The 13,754-nt window shown below is 34.8% G+C and overlaps 2 protein-coding genes across 2 annotated transcripts in view; one reads left to right on the forward strand and one right to left on the reverse strand.

Annotated features, from left to right (window-relative positions):
* Nucleotides 1-13,617, reverse strand: part of atr (ATR serine/threonine kinase) — a 71,560-nt gene extending 57,943 nt beyond the window's left edge. The window contains exons 1-9 of the mRNA XM_056474359.1: nucleotides 13,422-13,617; nucleotides 13,223-13,314; nucleotides 11,464-11,616; nucleotides 8,841-9,712; nucleotides 6,522-6,703; nucleotides 6,255-6,434; nucleotides 4,527-4,711; nucleotides 2,655-2,807; nucleotides 1,943-2,141 (exon numbers count right to left, since the gene is read on the reverse strand). Coding sequence (XP_056330334.1) covers nucleotides 1,943-2,141; nucleotides 2,655-2,807; nucleotides 4,527-4,711; nucleotides 6,255-6,434; nucleotides 6,522-6,703; nucleotides 8,841-9,712; nucleotides 11,464-11,616; nucleotides 13,223-13,314; nucleotides 13,422-13,477 — 2,072 coding nt within the window. The 5' untranslated portion in view covers nucleotides 13,478-13,617. The remainder of the gene's footprint in view (nucleotides 1-1,942; nucleotides 2,142-2,654; nucleotides 2,808-4,526; nucleotides 4,712-6,254; nucleotides 6,435-6,521; nucleotides 6,704-8,840; nucleotides 9,713-11,463; nucleotides 11,617-13,222; nucleotides 13,315-13,421) is intronic.
* Nucleotides 1-13,754, forward strand: part of LOC130242337 (uncharacterized) — a 136,005-nt gene that overhangs the window by 17,335 nt on the left and 104,916 nt on the right. The window lies entirely within an intron of this gene.

The following is a 13,754-nucleotide window of genomic DNA, read 5'->3' on the forward strand; positions in this document are numbered from 1 at the left end:
TTCCAAAAAAGCTTAAGTCCTAGCAGGCATTTTTATGTGTTTCAAAGAAGTCTAACAGATGTCCAATAGACATCTAAACATTGACGTCTTGGCTAAAACAAAGCAGGGTTTCTGCAAGATTCACCAAGTCAAATTTGACACTTTAAGACCTTTTTAAAACCATTATGAATTAAATTTCTGACATATACAGGACTAAATGCTACGTTTTTTTTCTAACAAGCCAGTTGGGCCAGTGGAAAAGATTTTGACTTGCCCCTAGTAGAATTGTACTTGAAAAAAATTCTAATTACTTAATTCTCGTTTATGATAATAATGTCTCAAAACAAGCAAACTCTACTGCTCTAGTTGTATATAGAACGTTTTTGCAACTTAACTTTTCTTTAAAAATATATATGTTAAAAACTGTAATAAACAAAATGTATGTAACAGTTTGTCCAGTTTACTACCCTCACCAGGGCGCTATAAATACACAGAAAAGTTTTAAACAAATGTTATTCAAAGGTAGATAACTGAACAATATTGGTTAATAAATAAAACTTTTGCAATTGGTGATTGGATGGATGCTGTCCCAATTGGGTACGTTTACATGGACAAAGAAAAATGAAGACCTGATTAAAATGATTAAAAACTTACAATGCAATATTTCAGTGTGGATTTTCATCAAGACTTTTTTGTTTTTAAAAATTAAGGCATTTTAAGACTTTCTAAGACCCCGCGGACACCCTAAATCTAAATTTGGCTGTCATTGAAAATCTAATAGACATCTAACAATAGTCTAGTCATCAAACAGACAGGAACGAATGAGTTTACACATACAGATGTGGTCTTTAGAAATGCGCATCTCAGGGAACAAAATGCCATGACTAGCTGTGGTTAGCCACAGCACTCAGGGAATTTCTCTGACTCAGGAACTACATTATCAGTAGGCGGCAGCCGAGCTTCATTCTCAGTAGTGGCCAGTTCTGAGGGTGGAGGACTCGACGCCCATGGGTGGCTGTTTCACCGTGGAAGGTTGAGGTGTTTTCTCCATGTTTTGTTCATATTTGCTAAAATCTAATACAATGCTGTGCCGTGCATAAGTGTGTTTATTGTTTTCTCATAAGAGAAATACTTTAATTTTAGACACTGTATTGCCGACTCGCCACAGCCATGACTCTAATATTACATTTTTGACTGTAGGCCTACAAACAAAACTTTTCACAGAGCCCAGTTAAATGTTCTTTGATTAGTTATCAATATACTGTTAAAGAAAAAACTAATGGTAAAATACAGGTTGTAATTTAATATAGTTGAAATAAATGAATAAAATATATTTTATTAGCCTATATAAGCTAAATAAATAAAACATATTTTAAAATTAAATAAATAGGCTATTTTCTGAAAAATGTCCATGTCCATGCTTATTCCATCGAATTAAATACAAATAAAACAAATAAGTATATTCCGTGTATTTGAAGAAGCAGTCAATGAACCTTAAAACTTAAATAGGATATTAATAATGGATAGAAATGAAAGAAAAATAACCTTTTTTGTGAAGGCAAGAGAGAGCATTGTGGGGGTGCTGTTATAAAGTGTGAGGTCTCAAATGACTAACGATTGTGTATTACCACAACATATTTTATTTGAGAACATTTGAGCTGGTTTCAGTTCTTAGTTTCATTTTTTAAAAATCTATTTGCTTAACTTGTTTGTTAATTAAATCCTGTTTTGTTATTTATTCTTATGTAATTTGTTTTCGTCAAGTTTAAAAGTTGTGTTTGTGCATGAAACGTGCTCGTTTAGATGTATGTATGTGTGTGAGAGACCTGTATGTGTGAAATCTGCCTATTTGATGACTAATTTTAGGGATATAATCAAGTTCACCCTACTGCACTTAGATTGAAAGCATTATGTTCATCATCAAACTGGAAAAGACTGACATGAAAGACTGTTGATGACCTACAGAAGGGCCTCATGGATGAGGCTGTTGGATTTGACTCCTAGCTGGTGCAGCAGAATGGGAAAGCCTCTGACAGCACTGGCCCGCTCAGCTTCACTCTTACTTTGCAGGGCCCAACGGTAAACTGACGACCTCCAGTCACCACACACACTCTTTGACAGCAGGGCAAGCAGGAACACACAGTGTGCTCGAGTTTGAGCATCTACAGACAACATTAAAAAACACATTAAAGGATAACTCAACTTTCTTTTGGAAATAGGCTCATTTTACAACTCCCATAGAGCTAAACTGTTGACCATTACTGAATCCATTCAGCCAATCTCTGGATACAGGATGTACTGTGATTACAGAAGAGTCAAGCTTTATATAGGAAAATTATTGAAATTCTTTGCTTATTTTTGACCGGGATGCTAATGGTCTAATCCAATTCAATGAACTATGCTAAGCTAAGCTACAAGTGCTCCCGCCAGACCTGAAAATCGGCTAAATAGATTTAAAAATAGTAAAACTCAACTATTTTACTATAGGGGACTTTTGAGTCTATTGAGTCTAAAATTGAGTCTGTTCTTTTAAAAAATGTGAGTGTCCGATTAAGAATGGCAATTTATTAGAACGTAACGTATATTAAATCTAAACTAATTGATTAACATAGATATGATATTCGATTCATGGTATATGTAAAGTATTGCACAACATTAGTAGATTAGATGCTTACTGTAGACAGGAGCGAGTTTCTGGGAGAGCGCAATCAGACTTGCAGGAAATGAGGCCGTCTGATAAACACTTTGTGAGGAATGTTCAAGCACCCATGGAACTGACAGGAGAGCACAAAGGTTCCTGTGGAAACTTTTGTCGCTCTCATTATTGGCTGTAAACAAATTATAAAATTAATTAAAATTATATATCATGCCATTAAATATATCTATAATTCTCACAAATACTCAAAAATGTGAATATAAACTTAATAACTACTTATTAGCTGTTTATTAATAGTTAGTAAGGTAGAAGTTGGGTTTAGGTTTTGGGTAGGATTAGGGGTGCAGATTACAATTATCAATATTAAGAAACCAAAAAACACTGACTTTTGCCTTTGAACACTGTAAACAATGGTTCCACACAATTCCTGGGACAAATCGACTAAGTTTGCTTGATTGTTTTCAAGTGGAATGAACATAAACAATCAAGTTGTCCTCCAAAAAAACTCAAGAATTGTGTTGATTTAGCTTATTTGATATAAGTGGTTAGACCAAGCAGCAAAATAATTGAAGAACATGTACTTTATATCTACTAATGAACAGTTAATATTTTAATAATAGGCAGGTAATAAGCCATAATGGCAGTAATTGTGACCTAAATTAAAGTGTTACCGTTTTTTATTGTCCATTTATGCATTTTGCTTATTTAAAAATGATGCTGTTAATTCACACTCATAAACATTATACACAGCAATGTTTCCAACATTGATGATAATACATTTTTCTGGTAACACTTTAGTTTAAGTTCAAAAATAACAAGGAATGATCAAAAAAAAAATACCTTTATCCTTTAAACATTATTTTAACATGATGATTTGGCTGCCATGTTAAACTATTGTCAATGTTGAAAACAGTTGTTCTGTTTTATATATTTTAAAGAGTTCACACTTAGCTGATTATTGATTATAAAGCTTGTTTGGCATGCTGTGCGGGGAGAGAGCCCTGAGCTCATAAGATCCTCAAGCCCAGGGCTCCCTCCTGTTGGCAGGGCAAGAGGGGAGTTTAAGCTCAGGTAGATCCCAATGAACTACCCCCCTTATTTAGAGGTGATGACAGATTATAAATTGCTATACAGATATACTGCTGATTAAGAGCTTGACTATAGTGATTATTTAGATTGATCAATTACCTTATGACATGTTATTGGACTGTGGGAGGACCTGAAAAAAACCCACTCAAGCACGGGAAGAACATGTAAGCTCTAAACAAAAATGACAGCTGGCCTGTTAAGGATTTGAACTAGTGATGTTCTTGCTGTGAGGCAACAGTGCTAACCACTGGGCCACCGTGCCACCCTATAAAGGGAAAGATGGAGGAGTAGGGGTGGAAGGGGGGATTCTTCAAGACGAAGATAACTAAAGTAAGAAACTCTGATTATTTATAAGTGATTTACGAATCATCTGCTTGGTGCATCATGCGTTAGTTAATGCGGGACAAGCTGTGACCAATCATAAGCATGTGATCCTCTCAAAATTAGTTTATAAATAAACTTCACTTATAATTACCACTAAATTAAAATGTCTAATAAATGTCAAAATCATTACAAATACAAGTACTGTCCCTTTTGATCAATTTCATGCATAAAAGTATTGATTTTGTACTTAAAAATCATCACAACCTCACACTTTTGAATAGTAATGAGTTTCTTTATAAATACTGTTGCGTGATTTGCGTTATAATATATTTAATTTAGTTTCTAGTGATTTACTGAGCAAATAGCATTTTAAGCACATTAACTTGTAATAAACCTTGAAAATAATTATCAGCTTATAAAAAAAAGTACCAAAAAACAAAAATAACTGTTGCTTTGAGTAAAAAAAAAAAGCACTCACTGCTAAGGTAGAGAACAGCATCAAGGATCCTGAAGGTTCCCTCCACCAGATACTTCAGATGTTCTTCATTATAGCTGTTTGCCAATACTGTGCGGCAGCTCTCCACGACCTGAGCCAACATCTGGGGCTTTAACCAAATGAGTTGAACTACAACTGAGGACTCTGAAGTCTTCTCTCCTCTGCCACTGAAGAGGAATTTAAGAATGAGCACCAATAACCACACAGCACAACAAAGGCCCTAACTACTCAGTTCATCCAAAAAATGTAATTCTGTAATTAAATACTTACCCTCATATGCCAATACAATAAACCTATGTTCATCTTTGCAATACAAATTTGAGATGAAATCTAAGAACTTTCACAAACTCCATATACAGCAATAGTACTAATAAGACATTCAAAGTCCAGAAAAGAATACAAAAACAGTCAAAACAGTCAAAACATTCCATATGAAGTAAAAACTTCTTTGTTTGGCAAATTGTTTCATGTCAGTTCCCAGTGCACATTTACTAAGGGCATAATGTCACTTGTGTGTTGCACTGCTGACTTTAAATGCAAATAAATCATACTGCACATATTAAACGTGCACCCTGATGACAATAATAAACTTTATTTTCTAAAGCGCCTTTAAAGTTACATCTTAATGTGTTTTACACAGGAGAAAATAAACATTTAAATTAAAGAAAAAAATTAGGAAAATAATAATCATAACATACTAATACTACTACTACTACTACTACTACTACTACTAATAATAATAATAATAATAATAATAATAATAATAATAGGTAATAAGAACAACATAAGTAGGACACTAATGCTGATGATACACAGGGCAACATTTTCAGCAATGCTGCTGGGCAACTTGATCCCATATGATCCCATAAATGGGCAACCAATGAGACACAGGTAACTAATTATGACAATGGGTTCCAGATTTTCTTAATAGAAAAGTGACCAAGCAACATCACCTTACAAAATTGCCTGGCAATGCTGTGCAAAAAGTTTGCATCGTTAGCATAAGAAATAACTTAAAAGCCATTCTGAAGAAATACATTTTAAAAACACTAAAAGATTGAGTTTGTCTAATGCCAGAAAGGAGACAATTCCAAAATTCGGGTGCAAAAAAGGAAAAAGCACAATCTCCCATCAAATGTAAACGAGTATTGGTTACCACTAAAAGACCATAATCAGAGGATCGTAGATTGAGACTAGACGTGTAAATAGTTGACAGTATTATAATGAGGAACCATAATGAGATTAAATAATGAGCCAAACCATGTAAAGCTTCATTGGTCAGCATATGAATTTTGAAATCTATCTGAAACCTCAGGGGGAGCCAGTGCAATGACTCCAAAACGAGACATATGACCTTTTGTGCATGTCCTTGATAGGATTCTAGTGACTGATCATTAAACATTTTCAACAAGCGAAGCTGTTTTTACATTTCTTTAGTGCATAAAAGTGTTCTTGGAGCTTCGTATGATTACATTTGAAGCACTGAAGTCACACCGAATGTTTATACTGTGCTTTTGGTTCCTTTTCTGAACTTTGTCTTGGGAACATTGCTGTCTATAGAGGATCAGAGACTGCTCGGATTTCATCTGAAATATCTTAACTTGTGTTCTGAAGATGAAGGTCTCAGGGGATTGGAATGACATAAAGCTGAATAAATAACAACAGAATTTTTAATTTTTGGTTGAAGTAACACTTTAAGTTAAATCATACCTCTGTGGTCTGTTCAGAGTGTGCTCGGAGCAAAGTGCCGCCAGATGGAAGATCACTGCAAGTCCCTGAACCGCACTCACGCATTGACTCACTGTATGATCTCTCATCTGTGTCAGTAACTCCTCCAGACGACAGTCTACAGCTGCCCAAACCTCACTTTTGCTCTTCATGTCCACCTGCCTGATGGTGGAAAACATGAATACACAGGATAAGAGAAAAAACTGAGGGAATGTAAAGAAACAAAGAGACTGAAAAAAAAATAGATACATTGGTTGAGTTTTGTCCCCGCTCCTCAGTTGGGTTGGAAGAGAGAGATTTGGTCGTTTGGCTGGAAGCACTTCTTCGTACATTCTAGGATCAGCAGGATCAGAAACACTGGCCTGAACGTCCTGCACTGCAGCGATGGCGTCTGTCTTGAGGGCAGCATACAGGTAGCCTTCCAAGCTTTGCTAGATTTTATGCAACAGAACAAGTTAACTGAAAGAACACAACAGTGCCTTGGCACTTCATGAATCTCAATTAAAATAAAAATATATGTGAGAATGAGATTAGAGAGATACTGTGTCTCAGGCATTCAAACTAATTACAGGTATAGTTCACCAATAAATGAACATTTCCTCACCATTTTCTCTCACTCAAATAGTTCCAAACATTCACAATTTCTTTCTTCTGTCGAAATCAAAAAAACATGCTTTGAAGAAAGCTGAAAAAAAAAACAGCCACTGACTTCCATAGGAAGAACAAAAAAATACTATGGAAGTCAATGGCTTTTTTAACACAGCATTCTTCAGCATATCTTCTTCTATGCTCAACAGAAGAAGTAAACTCAATTATCTTCATTTAGCCAAATGAACTTTCAAAACAAGTGAAGACATTTTTAATGGTAACAGAGAAATCTCTGTCTCTCCACTAAAAGTCCAGTAAACCAAAACATTGATGTTGCGAAATGTTCATAAAGACACTGTAAAGAGCATAAGATGTTGGTATAATGGTCTGCGCATTTGGAAGAACCAATCAGGTTTATTCTCATGTGTCAAACATAACTAACTGAACTTTTTTTATGTTTAACAAAATGTTATAGGTTTATTGTAAGCATAATTAAAATTATATCATTTTTGGACGAACTTAAGGATCTCCCATTAAAGGCATAGTCCAGTGAAAAAAATAAATATTTGCTCACATTTAAGCCATCTAAGATTAAGGTACTTTTTTCATAAGTATAACATTATTATTATTATTATTATTATTATTATTATTATTATTATTATTATTATTATTATTATTATTATTATTATTATTATTATTATTATTATGCTGAAACCATGCACCTATTCAGCTATTTTACCCCTTTTTTCAAGATTTAAGATAAGTCTTTTGTGTCTCCAGAATGTGTCTGTAAAGTTTCAGCTCAAAACACCCATCAGATTATTTATTATAGTTTTCAGATCATTGGAATTTTCTGCTCTGAACACAATGTAGCTGTTTTTGTTGCCTGTGCCTTTAATGCTAGTTCCTGCCCACCGTTACCACGTGCTTGTCAGAGTGTGCCTCAATCTCAGCCCCGGCTGCGTCAGATAAACAGCACAGTGACAGATATGAAGGAAGCAGATCTCACGTATGTGATGTATGTGTTGTGGAGTTAATTCAAGCCATTCTGCGATGAGTCACACGCAATGTCGTTCCAAAGTTCACACGCGAACACACAGCCCGCACGGCAAATGTGACAGGATGCACGTTATTATCCACTGCTGTATGGATATCCGTTATGTTGATGGACAAAATGAACCTGATTTAACGTCCACAAACTGGGATTGAATCATCTTCTTTTATAATTGTACTGACATGCAAACATGCACTGTTTTAAAAGCGTTTTAAACCTGTAAAACTCATTCTTGATCACATTTGATGATGATTGATGATCAAAGAGAGCTGAACATATCTTTTAATCCCAGTTGCTTTGCGCACGTCCTGCTTGTTGACATGATTATACGCATTACAATGGAGACACGTTAATACATGGCTGTCAATAAAATCGGTGGGTGGGAAAACCACACTCCTATATCATGATGCGGTGGGCCTCAAAATGGAAGAGATTTGGATCCTATTTTAACATCAGAAAATTAAAAAATAAATAAATAAATAAACTTATTGTGTTTATATCTCTCCAATACTACTGTGGACACACTATACCTACACACAGTTCTGTCCAAACAGTTTACAAAAGATGATTTTCATCATAGGTGCCCTTTAACATAATGCATTTTTTTCTCTAATTATATAATTAATTGCTTATTATATACATTAATTGCTCTAATTATATTCTTAATTGCTTGCACAGACTGATCATTTCACTTCATCATTAGACCTCAATGATCCGTCAGGAGTCATGGGTATTTATTTTTTGTAATTCTGTTTTTTAATCTGAAAGTGCCTGCAGCCGCTCTTCTTTAAATTCTACTGAAGGAAAAAACAGCTTACATCTTGGATGGCTTGAGAATGAATAATTTAACAGCAAATTAACCTTTTATGTTCACTAAAACAACAACTAAAATATTGATCTTGATTAGTCTATAATTCTCCTTTTACCTCCTGCTGGTCCTTGGTTCCAATTGTCTTAATCAGAGCTTTGCATATCGCTGCGACTCTCTCCTTCCGGATCTGCACAGCACACTCATATCCAGGAGGAACGAACCCCAGGACAAAGCAGAAGACTTCACAAAGTGTAACTTTCACCTCTTCAACCTTCAAGTGCTCCAGTGCCCCAATAACCACCAGTTTCTCAAGCCTCTCCATCAGCATGTTCAGATGGACTCTCTCAAACCTGCCGTGAGCTCCTTCTTCATGTTGGAAAATGCATCGAGAGAGCTTCTGAAACTCCCTGCCGAACACACCAAGCTCTGATTCCTCAAAAGCAGGCAATGAGTCCAGGAGATGCAGAAAAGCTGAGAAAAATGGCTGTGAATGGTCTTCGGGGAAGCCTCCTAAAGTCACAATGCGAGTTAAAAGCACCATGGACACTGCTTTGAGCTTCGGGCTCCCATTAGACAGCATGAGACAGGTAGAGTCCCATATGATACCCACTTCCCTTGGAAAGAAAAGGCCTTGTATGACATCTGTCAGAACTCTTAATGATGTTACTAACAATGCCTGAGTTGAGGATAGGGAGGACAGCTGAAGAATAGTGGGAGTCAAGTAAACAGCAGACTCTCCAGACTTGATGGAGAATCGCTCCACCACCACTGGCCACTGTGGTGATGGTCGGGAAATGAGGTTCTTATGCACTAGATCTTGTATTAGGCAAATCAGCTCTGTGAAAAACAGGCCAAACAGGACTGGAGCCTTGGCTCTGAAAAGATGGAGCAATGAACAGATGACTGAGGAGATCTTCATGTGAAGGTCTTCACATTCTGGGCAAGCAGCAATTCGTAAGAGGCGGTTGATGATCCATTTGGTGAAATCTGGAAAGGGAGAAAAAGGCCGTCAATCTATGATGGCTGTATTTGTGAACCTAGACCACAAAATCAGTCCAGGGATCCCACATTATTATTATGTTAATCTGTATGTCTTTTCAATCACTAAAAAGCTGAATTTCTATGACTTATAATGAATAGAAAAACAGGCAGCTGTTGTGTCCGTCCAGAATTTTTAGACTCTGTCATTGCTGAATTAAACACGAAATTCAGCAAATAGCACAAAATTCTGGGAGGCTTGCTTTTTTTTTTTTTTTTTTGCGCAGATATTTTTGACCAGCAAGAACACTTCGAATTCCTTCTGCACCATCAGCATTGTTTTATATTATATGACATTATATTTGCATATAGAAAGTGCTCATCTGGTGTGCAATTAAACATGGGCCGGTATGAGATTCTGATAGTATGATAACCTTGGATAAAAATATCACGGTTTCACGATATCATAATATTGTGATTACTGCTCTAAAATATGTTCTTTTATCTGGGTTAAAAAAAATTCCCCATTTAACACTATACATTTTATTTTAAGAAACATTAAAACTATTTTGGACCAGTAGCTTTAGATGTGGATGGTCCTTTTCTGCTGGAGATACTGTTGCCCTAAAAAACTGAATAAAATCGTTGGAAAAAACAATTTAAACAAAAGCTTACTTATACCTTAGGAACAGTATAACTGAAAATTTTTATGTTTTTAAAACCATGACTTTCCAAACCGAAGTAAACCTTGAAACCGGTTATCATCCCATGCCTATGCGCGATGCCTCGAGTTGTCATAGAAACGACCATCAGCATGTGACTCGCTTTAGATGTGTCATGTGACATTATCACAATGCACATTCAGCCTATTTGAACAAGGATAAGTTTATTGTATCGACAGTTAAAACATTTATTGTAATATTTTTTTCTACATTTTAACAGTTGTTAATTTTCAACAATTAGAGTCATGTCTCAAATATGATGGTGTAGGTAAACACTTTCTTTGTTTCTTAGCATTTCCTTTATTTAAATTACAGTGATTACAGGTTCTTGTGGTCAAAAAAGTAATGAAGAAATAAAATGTGTAAAATTGTGCATATTTTGCAGCAAAATAAATTCTGCAAATAATGTTGTAAATTGAGAAAATCAGTAAATTTTTGCAGCAATAATCAGAAATTTTGATAAAAAATGAGGTAAAATTTTAAATGACCAACAAGAATCCCTGATATTCAGTGACTTGGACAAATTCCCTCACTTTAAATGCTTTGGAAATTCCATAAGCATTGGAGTTGTGGCCAGTCTTATGTTGCACATGTATATTTCTGGCAATAGCCAAAAACACATAGTATGGGTTTTATTTAATTAAAAAAATCATTAGAATGTTAAGTAAAGGTCATGATCCATGAAAATACTATAATAAATAAAATCCCAACTGTAAATATATCAAAACTCAGATTTATTTAGTAAAATGAAAAAAGAACTTATTTTGTACAACTTTAAATGTAAATTTCTCAATATTTAGATTTATTTTAACCCTCAGATTCCAGATTTTTTTTAAATATTTATATCCCACCCAAATACTGTTCTGTCATAACAATCCAAACATCAATGGAATGATGTAGAATTGTGAGATTAATTCAAATATATAATTGTATATTTATAAACTACACTTGTACTGGTTTTGTGGTTGGACTGGCTTTGTGGTTCAAAATCACATGTATGTACAAAAAAAACTAACAAATGTAAATAGGTCAACTCACCAGTGCAGCTGTTCTCTGAGTTTTTGAAGTGATCTGAAAGGCACGCTGGGTTTATGAACATCAGTGAAGAGGATTTAATAATGTGCTGTACAAAGTCCAGCAGCATCACACACGCTGGCTCAGAACTGCTCTTCTTGCATAACTCCAGAGCAACTATAATGTGATAGAGATAAAATGTAATAAAAAAGACCAAATAAACAGGATAAGTGTCTCACAAATTATTGCATTAAAAGATAGAAGGGAATTATTTTAATGAAAAATGAAATGTAAATTTTTCATATATTTATATATTCTATTGATTTGTTTTAAAGAGAAAAAAAGATCATTCAAAATGCTAATAATATCACCCTCATTCCCTAAAGTAGTTCCCCTTTCTTCATTGGAACATGAGAGAATATTTTGAAAAATGTTTCGAATTTTTATCTATGTAGTCTGATGACACTAATATCTTAAACACAGAAATCTGACATAGAAATACGGAGAGAAGAAAAAGGGAGAGTATCTAATATTGGATAACAAAAATGTTGGAGTCTTCCTGACTGAGTGCGTAATATACAGAATAAGTGCAAACTGCATATTAGTATATAGAACTATCATTGGACTGTTTGAAGAAAACACTTAATTTTTTTTTGTAATATCTTTATTGATTTGCTTAATATTAACTATTTTTGTGTTGATGTTGTTTGGTCATTTTTTAAGCCAAAATTAAATCGTTAAATTTTTTTAATGGGCTATTACTTTATCTTGGTTAAGGTTTTGGCACTTGCCATATGAACAATCTCTCTCTCTCTCTCACACACACATACACATACACATACACACACACACACACACACACACACACACACACACACACACACACACACACACACACACACACAAATCTACTAATGTTAGAAAACTAATTGCGTATAGCGGAGATGTTTTTATACTTTTTTTGTATTAAGCTCAAATTTAAACCACAACTTAAACTTAAGATGAAAACACATTTCATTTCAAATTTTTATTTTAAATTTGTTTTCATTTTTTTTTTTTTTTTTTTTTAACTTTCACACGTCATTGATAATCTACCAAGTGTTTTTTATTTTAAAAATTCAAGATTTATCTGAAGTTGGAAATGACATTTTCACAATAATACTCAACCAGTTAAACATGGATGAAATTTCATTCCCTCATTCATTCTCCTCCGGCTTAGTCCCTTATTTATCAGGGGTTGCCACAGCGGAATGAACCGCAAATTATTCCAGCATATGTTTAACACAGCGGATGCCCTTCCAGTACTGGGAAACCCCCAGATACTCTCGCATTCACCTATACACTCATACACTACGGCCAATTTAGTTTATCTAATTCAAGATTATAATTGTCCCACAAATTTAATTTGGATTTAAAACTTAATTAAATCCTATACTAAACATATATTACACAAATAAAATCCCTCTACTAAAATGCTGTACATTTCATTGAAATAAAAAACACGTTGACAGCCATTTGACAAGCATTATTTAGAAGTTTCATGCAATATCATATATATAACTATTAGCATATAAAAAAAAAACATTCAGCATCCACAGAGGGCATTACATGAACATTTTTCAGTATTTCTCGGGTTTTATGTGAAGCCAACTACAAGCTAACAGCATTACTTTTATTCAGCTTGGTTTGAAAAAGCACAAGGGTTAGTAAATAATGACAGAACGTTCACGTAAGATCACAAATATCCTCAACTAACTTCAAAACACAGTTTATTGTTTCTTACCGACATCAACATCTGTCAATATCCTGTCAATGAACTGACAAAGTATCTGACGAGGTTTCTGCACTGCCTGGTTGTACTCAACTGAACTGGCGCTGGAAAACACAAAACAAGCCTTGTGTCCGATTTATTCTTTAATATTCATGTTGAAGACACGATTAAAAACATATTAATAGTCGCTGTTAGCAGCCATTGACGTTACCTTGCTAATTCTTGCAGTGCAGGAATCATTGCTGACATTTCTAGTCCTTGCTCCATCTTTACTTGGTGATTGAGTTCTTATTATATACAAAAAATGTTTAGGTTGTGTTGACTTAAGGAAACATTTAGACTTATGTGACTTGCAGCCTGTCCATCCTCTGTTTCTTCCCCACGCGCATCACTTTCAAAACTCTTTTCGCACTTTCGCCGTCTACTACGGCAAGTGAGTTGGGTCAGTCTGTTGGAAACAAAGGAAGTCGTGAAACGATTTGATGACGTAATGTCGAAGTACCCTATCAGTACCCTGTTCCCATAGAAACATCGTGAGACCCTG

Source organism: Danio aesculapii, chromosome 2 (assembly GCF_903798145.1).
Source record: "Danio aesculapii chromosome 2, fDanAes4.1, whole genome shotgun sequence".
Classification (NCBI taxonomy): domain Eukaryota; kingdom Metazoa; phylum Chordata; class Actinopteri; order Cypriniformes; family Danionidae; genus Danio; species Danio aesculapii.